The sequence below is a fragment of the Rhagoletis pomonella genome, unplaced genomic scaffold, assembly GCF_013731165.1.
Source record: "Rhagoletis pomonella isolate Grant_MI unplaced genomic scaffold, Rhpom_1.0 Rhpom_scaffold_00009, whole genome shotgun sequence".
NCBI lineage: Eukaryota > Metazoa > Arthropoda > Insecta > Diptera > Tephritidae > Rhagoletis > Rhagoletis pomonella.
In genome coordinates, this window is record NW_023458563.1 from 1,550,747 (window position 1) to 1,569,252 (window position 18,506).

General features: G+C 34.7%; 1 protein-coding gene across 1 annotated transcript in view; it reads left to right on the plus strand.

The window, feature by feature from the left end:
• The window catches only part of LOC118745542 (transcriptional activator protein Pur-alpha), a 279,275-nt gene extending 262,697 nt beyond the window's left edge, over positions 1-16,578 (plus strand). Inside the window, exons 4-5 of the mRNA XM_036478990.1 lie at positions 15,251-15,356; positions 15,429-16,578. Coding sequence (XP_036334883.1) covers positions 15,251-15,356; positions 15,429-15,590 — 268 coding nt within the window. The 3' untranslated portion in view covers positions 15,591-16,578. The remainder of the gene's footprint in view (positions 1-15,250; positions 15,357-15,428) is intronic.
• The last annotated feature ends 1,928 nt before the right edge of the window (positions 16,579-18,506 follow it).

Sequence of the window (18,506 nt, forward strand, 5' to 3'; positions counted from 1 at the left end):
AACCAATTTTGAATTGCACGACCCACTCCGTTGCTTATGCCAGGATTTTAACTCTCATTCCAGCACGTTTGATATATCAGATCCGCTTTTCAGCATTAAGAAAGCGATACTCTCCTCTCTCAATAAGTGAATTATTGACATAAATACATAAAATCAGCTGATGAATTTAGTTCTGTAGCTGAACAGTTTTAGATCTCGACACTTAACAAACTCCTGCCTATCGTGACTCGGCGCAAAAATTTAAAATATTTGTCCCGTACGTCATGCGGACTGCGCCCCTCGTGCGGATGGGCGGGAATGGAGGGTAAAAACCGTTGGGATATTATTATTATTATTATTATTATTATTATTTTAAAGATCTCAAGTTCAAAATCAAATCCTGAACATCTTATACGTATGTATAGTTATACAGATTCCTGTTGAAAAATAGATACTTTTCAGTAGTAGTTTTACACACACTTTTTAGAGTGTACAGGTACAAATGTAACATTTTAATTACTATTTATTATACTTACTTTGCAAAATACTTATGCATAAAAAATATTATTTATAAATTGAAATAACAAATGTTTGATTTTATGAAATATAAATTATATATACACGTATTCCAAGTCCTTAGGATGGGTTAAATTATGTATTTTTCTTGCAAATGTTTAGTTTTCTTACATGTTTATGTTTTATGAGATGGATACGTAAAAAAAGAGAAATGGATACATTTGGATACATTTTTGGCTTGGTCGGTGATACATTTTCGGTGGACGGCGCGGCAACACTGCTTGCAAGGTCTTAAGGTCATTGTTTCATGCTTCCAGAGCTTCTTCTGATAATTTACCATAGGTAGAAAAGCGTGGGATATTATCTCACCCATGGGTGAAATATTTGTGGAGTGATGGAGGCATTTTGTCATTCTCCGTCTACCCGTAACTATGTTAGTTAAAAATATCATCGCTATCATTATTTCTATTCACTGCACATGCCAGTCATGCATAGAAACAACAACACTATAAGCAATTACAAGGATTACAATTAACACTAAAAATACACAATATCAATCTTCACGGCTACACATGCACTCTATAAATCATTGAACGGTGACAGGTAATAAGATCAACGGAAATAAGGTCATTTGACTTTATTTCCCACCCTGGTGCGAAATAAAGTCAATTGACATTATTACCTTTTTAAAAACGAAATAAAATCCATTGACATTATTTCTCTTTCAAACATTAAATTTGCTTAGCTTCGCGGCGGCCCTCGTCACGCTACGCCGCACGTACTTTTCAATTTGGCACAAAGTGCCAAAATGGCACTTTTGTAAAAAAATAACATTTCAATACATTTTTGTGAAATCCTTTGCGTGCACTTCTTTTTCTCAACTAAAATTTTCTAATTTATCAAGGCTATTCAACTGGTTTATCTTATTTTATCATTGCACTTTTGTTTGGAAAATGTAGCTTTCTTTTATTGCTAAATGTGAATGATTAAAAGGAATGACACCTTTTTTGGCACTTTTATTTTTCTATTTGGCACATTTTGGCACTTTTTTATCCTCAATATGGCACATCATAACTAAGGATAGTTGGCAGCCCTGATTGGAAGATTTCTGCTGTGTTTTGGGGCAACACCTTGTCTGCAGTAAAAAAGCATATAATTTGTGTTTCAAAAGTGTGTGACAACCAATCAATTAACTTATACGATCTCGGTTCCGATATAAAATAATCAATAATTGTTTATACCCGCATTTTGGCACATTGGCTCGTTGAATGTACCATCTAATAAATAGTGTCGTCGTTCTCCTTAGCTGCTTTTAAATGATGTCGTCACAAATTGCTGGCGGAGACATGAATACAGTGTAAGAAAATTCTTTTTCTATATCCTTATAGAAAGGTTGGTTTCTTTTCCACCTTAGACATTCCGAATTCGTTCAAAATATGCTAATTTGAAACACAGAATTCTTTCAGTGTTCCTCCGGGGTTTTTGAACATGGACTGTTTCTTCAATTTAATAGTGTTCCCTTTATTTTTGTGGAAACGAAATATGTTTTGCAAATTATGGATCATTTCTACACTCTTTCTTCAAATATTTCTCGTATTCCAGCTGTGCTTTGCGTTTAGTTTTTCGCATCGTGTTTTTACATATTCGTAATTTAAATTTTTTCAATAAAATGAATTGGTGGTAGTTCATGATTGTGTGTGGATTAATACCACAACACTGAGGATTTGGCAATAACCTTTTTCATCTATTAAAAAACAACACTTACGGGGCAATGTTTATTGTAAAAACAAACATTTTTTTCTATGAATCGACATACTCTAAGCGTTGTTGACGCTATTTCCATTTGAATGAGGAAATAGCGTCAATGACTTTATTTCCAAATTTTTGTTGACTTTATTTTGCTTTGGAAAAAGTAATAATGTCAATTAACTTTATTTCTCTCCGTTGATCTTGTTACCTGTCACCCATTGAACAAATAACACAGGCCAACAAAAATGGGAAACAATTTTGTAACATAAAATGATACAGCTATTTTTGATAGACTTTTCATGCTGTAAGTAGAAAGTTTCCATCGCGCCCAGATTTTGAGAAAAACGTGGTCAAAGTATAAAAAAAACGTGTTTTTTGCAGCATTTGAGAAGCTCTAGCAAAAAAAAACAAAAGGTGATAAAACCTTACACTTCAGCTTAAATTAAAGCTAAAACTTTCGACTACTATCCCTGAAAATACCATTCCTGCACCTTGGCTTGATGATCACTGATAGTCATTTGTATTGTGCTATTGAAAGAAAGAAAATTGTGCTATAAGTGACCATCAAGTCAAGGTGCACTAATGGTATTTTCAGGGTTAGTAGTCGAGAGTTCTAGTTTTAATTTAAGCCGAAGTGTAAGGTTCCGTCACCTTTTTTTTGCTAGAGCTTCTCAAATATTGCAAGAAACGCGATTTTTTGACTTCTCAAAATCTGGACGTGATGGAAACTTTTTACCTACATATTCGTAATCAACATGAAAAAGTCTATCAAAAATAGCTTTAACATTTTATGTTACAAAATTTTTCCCCATTTTTGTTGGCCTGTGTAATTAATGCCATTCTAAGGGCCAGTTTCTCAGTGAACTTGCCAGCCGTGCCAGATGTACGGATTTTTCCGTACGGTACGGATTTTCAGGGGTGAAAATGGTTGTACGGATTCAACGTACAGATTTTTAGCTTTCCGTCAAGATGTACGGATTTTTGACGTTTTTTTTCATATTGTCAAAATTTTCCTGTTTTACACATATCTCTTGCAGTTCCTGAACTCCCCATTTTTATAAAAAACGCGTGTTTTTCGTTCTTATCTATTAACAGCTTGACTATTTTTCACCCGATTTAAAAATCAATGAGAAAAGGATTTATAGGCCTTTAAAATTATGTATAACAATCTATTGGTAGTCTTCGATTTTTGCGAGTTTTTGTCGCGTAAAATTAAAAAAAAACTCTAATTTTCCTTATTTTTTCAACTTTAACCATCGCACATAGGGGTATTTGACCGATTTAGACTGCCAAAATTATTTTTATGAAAATTTTAACTCAAAATGTTTAGAAACGACGTGTTACAATATTTAAAACTGTAAATGTTTAAAATCAAGTAAATAAAGTGTGAGGATGTCCAAGTATTCGACCAAAACAACGAAAATAAAGATGCTTGAAGTTTGACATCGATAGACTCCGTGGTATCGAGGTTCGATTGTGGAAACATTGATACCTACGTATTCATATCACCGCGGAGACGGTTTATATTTAGGTTAGAACATAAAAGGGGTTGCCACCTGCTAAAAAATCAAATGCAATTAAATTAAATGAATACTACAATATGGGTACCAATCGAAATGTTTTTGAAAAGTCTTTATTTCTAAACAACATGTGGGAGGATTACCATCTGTTTAAAAATTAACTTCAAGTTTAATTCAAGAGAATTAGATAACTGAAATTTGTATAACAATATTGATGTCAGACTGAAAACTTTAATAAGGTTATAGTTTGAAACAGGGCTGCCACTTGCTTAAAAATTAAATTCAATGTATATGAAAAGTTAAATTAATTTAAACAATATGGATATGGAACATGGGATGGTTTGCCGCCTGTCAAAAAATGTAATTCAATTAATTTCAATGAATTACTACGCTAAGGGTATCATCCAAAACGGCTTTGAAAGGGCTTTATTTTCAATTACATTTAGTAGGATCGCTACCTGTTTAAAAAAGCAAATTAAATCAAAATAACATATGATTAAAAAACACTATATGGAGCAACCATAATGTTGAGTTTTATTGAAATAATTAGGCCCTTATCTAACACGCAGAGATTTCATACACTTATCGAACTAACTATAGTATATAGTAGTTTGTTTTATTTGAAATATCTTTTAACTTCCGGGCACAGAGAAAGTAAACAAACGGAACGGTTGTGCAATTTTTTGCTCGCGTTAATTTCTTGAAATAAAACAAAATTTAAACGTTAAACGCAAAAAAAAACTCAAAAAAGTCGTCATAATCGCTTGCGCGAGTACATAAGAAGCACTGTAAGTTGAAGCATTGGGAATTCCAGCGATTGGTCTGTTTTGGCAAATCCAGGCTTGCTTTGCTTCTGATGTGGCTGCAGCCGCTGCGCTGCTAGGCGTCACATAAACAAACGCTGGTACACCGAACACAACAAAGTGAAGCGAGTTGGAGTGATTTTGCAGAGAGCATAGACAGCGTGGAGAGCTGCTATCTACCTGTTGGTAACGAAAACAACCTGACAGTGTGCATAGCTGCACTGTGGCTGCGCTGCCGCTACGCTGGTGAGGTTATAAAGCTGATCTTCATTCCTTTTGTGCTTTCTTGTGCCTTTCTGTCGGTGACTAAGCACCTGATATTTGCACACTGACAGGAAGGAAGTGAAGGGTTTAAGAAATTGGAAGAGCAATACCACGCTTACCGAAGTAGCAGCGTTACCACCACGTTAGGATTTAATTAATGTAAAACCTTTTTTTTATGATTTCCATTTAATTGAACTTTTTGGTTTTCATCTAATTTTCCATTTTATTTAATTTATCAATGCTTATTTTCATTATTGTATGTACAGTAATTAATTGTTGAAAGTGTAAATTCTTGTCTTAATTTGTTACACTCATACATTCATGATGCTGACAGCATGTAACGAGTGTACTGCAAAATTGCTTCAAGTTGATGAAATGATAGCATGCTCTGGTGGGTGTGGTCACAATTTCGGTTTAAAATGCAGCAACATTAAAAGAAATGAAATCAAAATAATAGCAGAGAATATTAACCTAAAATGATTCTGCAACCAATGTACGTTGTCAGATACTAATACGAAGTTTATAGAAATTAAACATTTTATCAGCAAGTGTGAACAGTCAAAAATAAAAGCTTCTGATGTTAAGCAGATAATTGACCAAATTTTTAGCAATAAATGCTCGCAAATAAAAAGTAGTATTATTACTGACTTCAACTCCTTTCTGGAGCACAACATTGAAGTAAAAATAAATGCAATGAAAAACGAGATCCTAACAGATATATCGAATGAGTTCCAAAAAAGTAATGAATTGCTAAATAAATTACGCGTAGCTAATGAGAACGTTAACCCCAAAACGTCATATGCTCAAGTCGCCAAGTTGAATGAAAACAAAATTGTTATTAAACCGAAAAACAAAAACAAAAAAGTAAAGGAGACAAAAGAAGCACTAAAAAAAGTAGTTGAGCCTACGGAAGGTCTTGTTAAAAACGTGAAAGAAAGAAATAGCGGGGGAATAATTGTAGAATGCAGAAATAAAGACGCCTGTGAAAAGGTGCAACAGAAAGTAAGAGAGGCTATTGGAAACGAATTTGAAGCAAATAAAACTAAAGATAAAAGTGAAATAAAGAGGATATTTAAGATTGTTGGCATAACTGAGAAAATAAGTAATGATCGCCTAGTGGAATGCTTAACAAAGCAAAACGACGTATGTACCGGAAAAGATTTTAAAGTACTAAAACTTTATGATAATGCTAATAGTAGAGAGGAAAGCTATATTGCATTGGTAGAAACTGATGCTGGTACTTTTGAAAATGTGTTGCAACAAAAGAAGATCTTTATTGAATGGGACACTTGTGTCGTTTATGAGCATTTAAATGTTTCGCGTTGCTTCAAGTGCTTGGGGTATAAACACAAAGCTAGCGAATGCACTAATAAGATAGCATGTAGCAAATGTGCTGGAAATCATGACAGTAAAGAATGTACCTCAAATATAGTTAAATGTGTAAACTGTAGCGAGTTGGTTAAGAAAAAAGTTATTGATGTTGATGTAAATCATTACGCTTTCAGTATAGATTGTCCGACATATAAAAAACATACTCAACCAAAAAACAAATCGCGAATCTAGCAACGAATACTAAATGAATTAAATTGCATTTATTTAAATTTCAGTAGTATCGTTGCAAACAAATATGAACTAGAGCATCTAATAGAAATACAGAAACCCCATTTGGTTCTTTGCTCAGAAAGTTGTTCGACAGAAGACATAACAAATCAAGAATTGCAGATTGAATCCTACAAATTAGTGCGATGTAATTCACACAACAGGCACACGGGTGGTGTTTTAATATATGTACAGGATTCAATTGAATATGCAACAAGTTATAAGCATTCGTTTAATAAAAATCTGTTTTGTATAATATTAAAAATTGAAAATATATTTCCTAAATATCAAATAGGTCTTATATACCATTCGCCTAGTTCGAGCGATGCAGACTTTACATATTTACACGAAATTTTAAATAATAGCTGTTTAACGCATGATAATATAGTCTTAATCGGGGATTTCAATATAAACTTGTACAAAAGCACCACTTATAGCAAACAGTTAGTTTACCTATTTCGGTCTTTTGCTATGGATCAAAAAATAGATTTTTATACTCGAAAAGGGATAACACTGAAACATTGATTGATTTGTTATTTACGAATAGTGAATTTATTTCCTGTAAAAGATTGGCAGAAGATAGGATTACGGATCACGAAACCATTAGTTTTAAAATAAAATTGGAAAAAATATTTAAAATGAGAGTTAGAAAACTTATAACTTCTTGGGAATATTACTCAAGCGATAGTCTTATTAACCAATTACGACAATTCAACTATTGTGATTTCAAGAATATGAGTATCGAAAATAAGGTAAATTTTCTATATAATAATATATCAAGTTTAGTGAGTACTATGATATACTCTAAAGAAATCAGCGTTAAATTTATGAATAAGTGGTACGATTCTGACTTAGCAAACCTCAACAAATATAAACTGAATCTTTACGACATTGCTTTACAAACAGGCGAATGGAATGAATATAATATTACCCGGCGTAGATACAAAAGGTTAATAAAGGTTAAGAAGACCAAATACATGGAACACAAAATTACCTGTAATATCGGACACAGCAAAGCTATGTGGAAAGAAAAGAAAAAGAATATTAATAAACGACCAACTTCTCACACATGAGGGTGAAATAGCGCACTCACTAAACAACTATTTTATTCATAGTGTCATGGAAATCAGCAGAAATATTAGTGCTGGAATTGGGGACTTCGTAATCACGGGAATTATCGCCTCTACTTTTAAATTCCAAAAAATATCTACAATCGACATTCTGAATATAGTAAACAAATTCAAAAACAAATTTGGTTTAAAAAAGCTCATATCTGAAGGAGTCATTAAAGACTCAATAACTTATACTGGATACTTTTATGCTCAAATTGTGAATGAAAGCTTAGAGAAAGGGGATTTTCCAAACTTCTGGAAAACGTCGATTTTTGTACCAATAGAGAAAATAAAAAATACTATCAGAGCTGATGAGATTAGACCCATAAATACATTACCATGTGACGAAAAATACTAGAAACAGTGGTGAAAAACCAACTTGTACAGTACTTAGAAGATAATAAAATTATTATTCCACAGAAATCTGGTTTTCGTAAAAGGCATTCCTGCGAAAGTGCTCTGAACTTGGTTATTGCTAACTGGAAAGAAGACTTGAGCAGGAATAAACATATAATAATTGTCTTCTTAGATTTGAAACGTGCTTTTGAGACGATCGACCAAAATCTGTTACTAAAAAAGCTGTGCAATGTAGGTATTACCGGTATTGAACTAAAATGGTTTGAAGACTTTATTAAGAATCGGAATCAAAGAACAGCAATCAGATCATCACTGTCTGATAGAAAAAGGGTATCAATCGGGATGCCACAAGGATCTGTGTTAGCTGCTTTGTTCAATACTTATATTAATGATATTACTGATTGCCTTAAAAACTGTGATATAAAATTATTTGCCGATGATACGCGGCTTATGCTTAGTGGAGATAATATCTCTGAAATATCCACTAAGTTGCAAGATGATTTAAACGAGGTATATAACTGGCTGTGCTTAAACCGACTTAAATTGAACGTCGATAAAACTAAATTTATGGTTATATGAAGACGTAATTTTGAGAGCACCAAGTTGCAGAACCTAAATATAAACAATGAACCAATTGAAAGAGTTAATACATTCAAATACCTAGGAATAAAAATCGATGACAAATTGAACTTTAATGGACACATTGATTACACGGTGGGAAAGATAGCCAAAAAATTATACTTTTCGCAAATACTTAAGTAAAAGGTACAAGGCCATGGTATATAGATCCATAATTGAACCTCATTTCATTTACTGTCCCACCATATTTTTCATAATGAGAGATAGTCAGATTTATAAATTGCAGAAACAACAAAACCGAGCTATGAGATTCATTCTTACTAAACGCTATGACACCCCTATCAGAGATATCCTATCTACTCTAAACTGGCTGAGCATTAAACAACAGCTGTTTTATTATACAATGAAATTTATCAAGAATATTATAGATGGCAATTTACCCGATTACTTGAAAAGCAACATTAAGTATGTCAATAATGTACATTCCATAAATACTCGTAATAGAAATTACTTTAATCTACCTGCTTACAAAACCGAAGCAGATAAATGTAACTTGTATTACAAAGGATTAAAATATTATAATGAATTGCCAAATGAGGTTAAATCCAGCAATATGAATGAATTCAAAAAAAAATTGTTTAATTATTGTAGGAGCCTTCCAATTTAGTGATACATGGGCAATCTTCCGGTCTACTAATCGCAATGCACATACGTACAAAGTATACTGTTTCCCCACGCCAACATGGTTATACCGTTCCCAAACACATCCGTAAAGTAGCCGAACCTCATCCCGAAACGCATCACCAGATCGAATTCAGTGCATCGCCGTTTGGATGCTTGCTTCGCACTTCATATGCATCATACCATAGCATGTATTGATACGATTCGGAATTTGGCCACATTTTTCATCACTAAAATTGGTTGCTCATATTAGTAGCTTATACTGTATATTTTAGGTTAGGCTATAACGAGTATATTTTAAGAATTATTTAGAAACTAGGCTTAATAAGCCCAGCAATGGGTTGTGCGCTGGGCTTGGGACCCGCCACGTAAAAACCACTTCCAGTGAAGAAGCAAGGCAAAGCCTCGGATGAGACCCCCCCTTATGATGACGACCATGGCAAATGTTTAAAGGACTACGATTTGAGGGCATGCACCTGGAATGCCCGGACCCTTAATGGGGAAGGTGCCTCTGCCCGGCTGGTTGATGTCCTCGTAAGGACAAAAGCTGACATCACCGCCATCCAAGAAATGCGTTGGACGGGGCAAGGCAAACAATGTCTGGGGCCTTGCGACGTCTACTACAGCTGTCATGTAAAGGAGCGCAAATTCGGAGTTGGATTTGTGGTGGGAGAGAGACTCCGTCGCCGAGTACTGTCGTTCACCCCGGCGGACGAGCGTCTAGCCACAATCCGCATCAAAGCGAGATTCTTCAACATCTCGCTCATCTGCGCCCATGCCCCGACGGAAGAGAAGGATGAGGCATCCAAGGATCTCTTCTAGGAGCGCTTGGAGCGCACGTACGAGCGCTGCCCCCGTCATGATATCAAAATCGTGCTTGGCGACTTCAATGCCAGGGTGGGCAAAGAAGGGATCTTTGGAACCACCGTCGGAAAATTCAGCCTCCACGACGAAACGTCCGACAACGGGTTGAGGCTGATCGACTTCGCCGGGGCCCGAAACATGGTAGTATGCAGTACTAGGTTCAAGCATAAAAAGATCCATCAAGCTACCTGGCTGTCTCCGGATCGAAAAACGAGAAACCAAATCGATCATGTTGTGATAGACGGAAGGCACGCTTCCAGTGTTTTAGACGTACGCACACTCCGAGGCCCAAACATCGACTCGGACCACTATCTTGTTGCAGCCAAGATACGCACCCGCCTCTGTGCAGCAAAAAATGTGCGCCCAAATATGCAAGGAAAGCTTAACGTCGAAAAGCTGCAATCACAACAGACAGCCAGCGCTTTCGCTACTCGACTCTCACACCTGCTCTCAGAGAGCACTCTTCAACAAACCGACATATGCGAGCAGTGGAACCACATTTCCCGCTCATTAAGTACCGCCGCCGAAGAAGTAGTCGGATTTCAGAGAGCCCGAAAGAACAACTGGTACGATGAGGAGTGTCAGGAAGCTGCAGAGAAAAAAGATTCCGACTACAGGGCCACGCTGCGATCGGGCGCAATGCGCGCTATGTGGGACCGCTATAGGGATCTTAAGAGGGAAGCGAGACGTATTTGCCGCAACAAGAAGAGAGAGGCAGAAATACGTGAGTGCGAAGAGCTTGAAATGCTGGCCGACAGGAGGAATGCCCGAAAATTTTACCAGAGAGTTAGGCGACTTACGAAAGGTTTAAAGACCGGGGCGCACTCCTGTAAGAACAATAATGGCGACCTAGTAACTGATGTCCAGAGCGTACTTAAATTATGGAGGGAACACTTTTACGCCTTACTAAATGGTAGCAGCACGGAAAGTTGTGGAGAAGAAGAACCCGAGCCCGCAGTCGATGATGACGGAGTCGACGTTCCACCGCCTGACTATGACGAGGTACGTATAGCAATAACGCGGCTGAAAAACAACAAAGCCGCTGGAGCTGACAGCCTGCCAGTTGAGCTATTCAAGTACGGCGGCGAGGAGTTGATAAGGTGCATGCATCAACTCTTGTGCAGAATATGGTCAGATGAACACATGCCCGACGACTGGAATTTAAGTGTGCTCTGCCCAATCCACAAGAAAGGTGACCCCGCCATTCGCGCCAACCACCGCGGGATCAGCCTTCTAAGCATAGGTTACAAGGTCTTATCGAGCGTATTGTGTGAAAGACTGAAGCCCACCGTCAATGAACTGATTGGGCCTTATCAGTGTGGCTTTAGACCTGGCAAATCCACCATAGACCAGGTATTCACAATACGCCAAATCTTGGAAAAGACCCGCGAGAAAAGGATCGACACTCACCACCTATTTGTCGACTTTAAAGCCGCTTTTGACAGCACTAAAAGGAGTTGCCTATACGCCGCTATGTCTGAATTTGGCATCCCCTCAAAACTCATACGGCTATGTAAAATGACGTGGAGCAATACCACCAGCTCCGTCAGAATTGGAAAAGACCTCTCCGAGCCGTTCGCCACAAAACGGGGTTTAAGACAGGGCGACTCCCTTTCATGTGACTTCTTTAATCTGATGTTGGAGAAGATAATTAGAGCTGCAGAACTGAACCGCTCAGGAACAATTTACTATAAGAGCGTGCAATTGCTGGCTTATGCCGATGACATCGACATCATCGGTAACAAAGACCGCGAAGTCTGTTCTGCCTTTTCCAAGCTGGATAGGGAAGCAAAGCGCATGGGTCTGGAGGTAAACGAGGACAAGACGAAGTATCTCCTGTCATCAAACAAACAGTCAGCACATTCGCGCCTTGGCACCCACGTCACTGTCGACAGTTACAATTTCGAGAAAGTAGAGAATTTCGTTTACTTGGGAACCAGCATTAACACCGATAATAATGTCAGCATTGAAATCCAACGTAGAATCACTCTTGTCAACAAGTGCTACTTTGGACTGAGTAGGCAATCCAGGAGTAAAGTCCTCTCTCGACGTACGAAAACCACGCTCTATAAGTCACTCATCATGCCCGTGCTGGTATATGGCGCAGAAGCATGGACAATGACAACATCCGATGAGGCGGCTCTTGGGGTGTTTGAGAGAAAGATTTTGCGGAAGATTTACGGTGCTTTACGCGTTGGCGACGGCGAGTACCGCAGACGATGGAACGATGAGCTGTATGAGCTTTACAACGATATGGACATAGTGCAGCGAATTAAAATACAGCGGCTCCACTGGCTTGGTCATGTCGTTCGAATGGACACCGACGCTCCAGCTCTGAAAGTATTCAACTCGGAACCCGCTGGTGGTAGCAGAGGAAGAGGGAGGCCCCCACTGCGATGGAAAGATCAGGTGGAGAAGGACTTGGCGTTTCCAATTGGCGTCAGTTGGCACAGAGGAGAGACGACTGGCGTGCTTTGCTGAACTCGGCCAAAATCGCTTAGGCGGTTACAGTGCCAAAAAAGAAGAAGAAGAAGGCTTAATAAGCTGTAAGAAAAAAAAAGCTTTAATTTTTTAGTGAATCTTTTGTGCCTTCTTAGAATTAATAATTATAAATAATTTCGAATGCGTGGCAGCTTTGTACAAATATCTCCAGATACCCTCAAAATTTAAAACATTATCTGAATACAAAATTCCATCACAACCGTTAGAGTCGTTTTCTAGAAACCTTTGGATATATATACATACATCTTTACAACAATTGATTGTTTAAAGTAATGAGATCCATACATATATGTAGTTTGAGAAAAAAAGTCGTACAATTTTACTGCCTTAAAAACTTATTTGCAAATTTTTACTAGAACTTACCCTTAAGTAGAGAATTTTTTTCTAAATGTACTGACAACTATTTTCTCCCTGCAACTCTCCAAATTTTTATATTGAACCCCTCCTCCCTCACCGTCCCAGCCTCCCCCTTTTAACGTTGTAGGGCGTCTTGACTTTCCTACCATCCCCCTTTACTCATTGAACACTTTTACAGAACACCCTGTACATGTAAAGAAAACCGGTACAGTACTGCAGCAGTATTTTCGGTTTATTTTTCGGCAGTAGTAAATATTTCCAATGGTCAGTGCACAGCAAACGCAACTGAAAAGTTTTGTTACATTTACATAAATTAAGAACACACTACTTGTTAAAAAGTTCTAGTCAGAAAAATAATAAGGTTGTGTGTGAAGCAATAAGCCAATAGGACTTTTGGAAGTAATAATAATAATAGATTGGCGCTTACACATATGTTAGTGTTTGGCCTACCTTCTCCTCCGATTCGTGGCGTGCGCCTTGATGTTGTCACAGAAATAGGAGGGACCTACAGTTTTACGCCGACTCCGAACGGCGATTGTATTTTAATGAAAAAAATTACTAATTAGTAATACAATTGATTATTTATTTAAACAAAACAGGAAATTATCTTTAATTATGTAAAAAATCAAAAACCATAGTGTTTTTATATCTTTATATGCCTTAGACTTCTGTTACATATAATTTTGCTTTATTTTTAACAGGGCTGCGGGTGAACAAGAACGAATTAACACTTAAAACACCATAAATGATTTGTTTTATTTAAGCACGGTATTCAATTGTATTACTAATTAGTAATTTTTTGTTGAATTTTTTTTATATGAATAAATTTTTATTTTTTTCTTTTAATGATTTTTCTCCAATTTTTATATACAAAGTATACAAATATGCTTATTAGACGAAAGGGGGTTTAATCGCCTTAATCACGATGCCAATTTTTTAAAAATCGGTAAGTAATTTTTTTGTTTAAAATATTTTTTTTTTTGTAAAAAACAAGTTATTTTTTCCTTTTAATTGTTTATTCTCAAATTTTTATTCACGAGCTATGCAAATATGCATATCAGAAGAAAGGGGGTTTTATCGCCTTTACAAAGATACCAATTTTAAAAAATCGGTTAGTAATTTTTTTGTTAAAAATATTTTTTTTTATACAAAAAAATGTATATTTTCCATTAAATGTGTTTTTTTTCATATACGAAGTATACAAATATGCATATCACAAGAAAGGGGGTTAAATCATCTTTACAACAATACGAATCTTTTAAAAATCAGTCCAAAATTTTCTGAAATATTAAGTTTTTAATTTTTCGAAGATCGGTCCTTTGACCCGTTATAACACCTGTTACATAAGTTTTCACAAAAAACGTTGTATACCATATAAATAAGAGAAAAAGGCGGACCACGTCGGTATTTTTACTTTTTTTTTTTGATTTTTACATGCAATAATTAAAAATAATTTTTACCAAAGGTCCAATTTCGAACTTCGAAGGCCCATATCTCGATTTCGGATGTTAACTTCGAAAAGCAAAACGGAGAACTTACTTTTTTTACTTATGGCTTAATCTCTTAAAAAAAGTTGGTTTGGTCCAATACCCAGCCGAATGCTGTACAGTGTTGTAATACGAAAACTGATTTCATACGATACGCTTGCAAGCGTTTATTGTCTTTCGTATGGAAATTCATAATAGGGGGATAATATAAATCTTTATATCAAAGTGTAATAAATCCGCAACTCTAACCAATATTTACCATTACAATAATTTCATGCATAGTTTTTTAGAATTATCAATTTTAAACTCTGTTCCTACGAAGAAAGTCTGTACGGGAACTCATTACAATGGATACGATCGTAGCTATTCGGATTCATTGATATCAGGAAAACAATTGATCCGAATATGTAAAATTATTAAATCGCATGGGAGAAATTTTCAAAGGGTTCTTGTTTTTCTTAAATCCTTGTGTGAACGCGAAAACTTCGTAGTTTACCAACCACTTCTAGTTTTTTAAAAGGAATATTTTTCACGAAGGCGTCACGACGTTCAGATATGTATGTATTCTAAATATCTTACTTTACATTGGTAGATTTTGAAAAAAGATACGTTCAAAATACATTAAACACTAAACTCTAATGGCCTTATTCATAAAAAATAAAGTAGCTTTATAAAAGGCTTATAAATTGAAAAATGTATGAAAACGTCAATTTATAAAGCTTTACTTTATTTTTTATAAATAAGGCCATAAATCTTTGAAATTTTGTCGTCGGAGTACAGAGACTCGTTATGACTCTTAGTTAATTTTCATGTTTTTATAATGTTTTAGTTGAATTTACTAACATGTATGTATAAATTTCTTGTTTGCTTGTTTTCAATAGATTTAAAGGTGATCTGCCCGAAGAGCGCCACATGAAAGTGGACAATAAAAATTTTTATTTCGATATTGGACAAAATAATCGCGGGGTTTACATGCGCATTAGTGAGGTAATATCAATTGTAAAAGTAACGTAAGCATCTCCATTCACGTTTTTTTTTTATTTCTTGATTTGATTTAAGGTGAAAAGCAATTTTCGTACTGCTATTACTGTGCCAGAAAAATGTTGGCTACGCTTTCGTGACATTTTTAATGACTATTGCGACAAAATGAAGAAATCGTCCGACACATCGTCTATCACTGCCGATAATAATATTCAAATCCCTGCAAACAGTCTAAAATAAAAATGGCGGTATGAAATGTAATTAAACAAAATCACGGAAAGTTATAAATTGAAAGCAAGTTTAACCAATAAAAGCGAGAAACATCAACAAAAAACAAAAATATTAAGATATTTAGATATATTTTATTAAGAATGCATACTTATTAAAATGATTCTTATTTTACGTTGTAGTTAACAAAACAACTGAAACAACAGAGAACTACTTACTACTATGAATGTTACATTGATTAGATGATGTTTTAAACAATTTGCAAACGATACTTTTGACAACAATCATTCTTTATTGAACTAGTACTGTGTGGGACTTGAAATAATATGTTTCCTTATATTATCATTTTGTTATATGCTTGTTTTTAGTATATCTTTCCGTAATTATAAAACGTGAGTGTTAAAAATTATGATAACAATTAATCAAAAAGGAAAATTAGAAATGTTTCGCCAGTTGTCAAGTTTGTTTGTTGTCATATATTGCTTGCAGGGACAAACATAAGATAAGTAAACTCCGTGCAGTTCCAAACAGTACCTATAATCTATTGCAACAGCGGATGTCTAATCTGAAAACTCTCATGTTTTATTTTCATATTTATATTTTTTTAAGAAATATATGATAGTTTTAACAATGTTATTGTACTATTAAAAAGAAATTTAAAAAGCTAAAACCCCAATACAAATCCTTACAAATTAGAAAAATATTTTTGGTAAAAAAATTAAAACTATTTAAAATATTCAATGAAAAAAATAATGTTGCAAAAGAGATACAGAAAATTTATTAGAAATTATGAAATGATAGAATTAAAATATAGTGATAATATTATATTAAAAGAAATTATAATTTAAGTTTTACGTTACCTCTAGCTTTTTGAAAACTTAATTGTTGATATAAAATGAAATAAAAAAAAAACAGAATAAAATTCTAAATGTGTAAAAATATGTTTTAATTTGTTTTAAGTATTTATGATAGTTGACTTAAACTTCATGAAAATTGAAGAGTAAAAAAACAAAACCAGAATATCTGTGAATGCTGCACCATTAATAATGCTGTATTATATGCAAACGGAAAAAATAGAACAAACTGTTAAATAACTAATCGACTAAACACTTAGTAGAAATAAATTAAAGCTGAAATAAATTAAAATGAAATTTAATGTGTAACTAGTAAATGTTAAGGTGAAAAACATGTCAAAAACGCATATTTCTGACAAAAAATAAATGGATGAATAAAAAATAAAGTAGAAAATTTTGTTAAATAATGAAATGAAAGCACTCCCATGCTATTTCTAAATACCAATAAATTTTTATTAATCAGTTATTATAATATTAATATAAAATTACGAACGTGTTGATGATATTAAACTACAGAAAATACCAAGAAGGTGACGTATAGAATTTAGATGAAATATATCACCATCTTTATTTATCCAACCTACAACTACCTACTTCATTTCATTTCAATAAACTTAGAGGGTTCTGATTGGATGTAGATTGACAACATACAGTTAGACAACACACATTTCACAGTTGAAGCTGTACATACATATGTATATGTTAGCAAGTGAAATATATATTTTTTCCAATATATTATGCTGCCTACTTTGTTTAGACAAAAATTAAAGAAGTTCGAAGGTTTTTTTACTTATAACTGCCATGGGATCAGAAGCCATATCCAAAAGACCAGGTTCAGCCAAACGTACGTCATCCGCTTAACCCGATATTCATTGAGAATCAAACTACTTTATAATGCTGGAACATAACTTTATCAAGATAAATTCTCTGTAATAATTTAAAAAAATTCTGTTATTATCGTAAGTGACAAAAGGTAAATTTTACAGAAGAGGATTTTTTTAATTCTCCCTTAAACAGAGTAAAACTTTATTTGGATTTAATTGGACAACAACATTATTGAATGTTAGCTTTCTAATAGGACAATCTATTTTTTGCATACCCGATTGTCTAATGGTAGAATGTCGCTTATTTCGGCTATATTTTTCTTGAACATGCTGAGAGGAAAGTTATCAAAGAATTGGCGTTTGCGATAGTTTTATGTTGTATAATCTGGACATTTATAAACGAAGTAGTGCGGGTACTTTAAGGATTGTTTGAAAAAACTTAATTTTAAGTCAATTAAATATAAGCACTGCCAATCAGCAGAATAAGCTCAACATATTTTCAACTTTAACTGTGTGGTGCATCTATTAGATTGTCCAGACGTTTTCTTCGTGGATGCAGTGTTAAAGTTCATTCAATTCTCTAACAATCTAAAACGACCACATTGACGTTACTACTTGGAATTTTTTGACGTTTTTCTTAAGAATGAGAAAAAATAAATATTTAGTTATTGACCAGAATCGGTTCAGTGCCAAAATCTTCATATTAGAGAGATTTTTGTTTTTTCCAAGTTTCGAAATCAGTTTTTATATTTCTCGACCTTGCTATTGCAGATAAAAATTGCTAAAGGAAAACTTTAAATCTAGAGATTAAAATCAAAGACTGCAATTCTATAAAAAAAGTGCAAAAGTTACGATAAGTAAAAGGATAAAATGAAAATCTTATAAGCAATGTGGAAGGAGATAAACAGGCAAAATTAAATAAGCTAGTGTTATGATGGCAATTCGAATTCAGTTGCAATTTTTTCTATACCAATGCTTACAATAGGAATATAAGCCCCGTTAGGTCACGATGCAGAAAATGAAGGTGGCCCCATTCGCGGACCGCTAACGCTCTCTTCGTCAATTTGACAGTCACAGTCTGACGTCACACAATACTTTTGTTTACATTCACTTTTGCCAACTTGGTGCTCTTCGCACCAAATTAAGTGGGTATTCGAAACGTGATGATTTTGAGTTTTGTGCTTGGTGCGTTTTTGGTGCTTTTGTTTTTAGTTTGAGACACCAAATTTGTAAATCTTAAAAAACTGGAA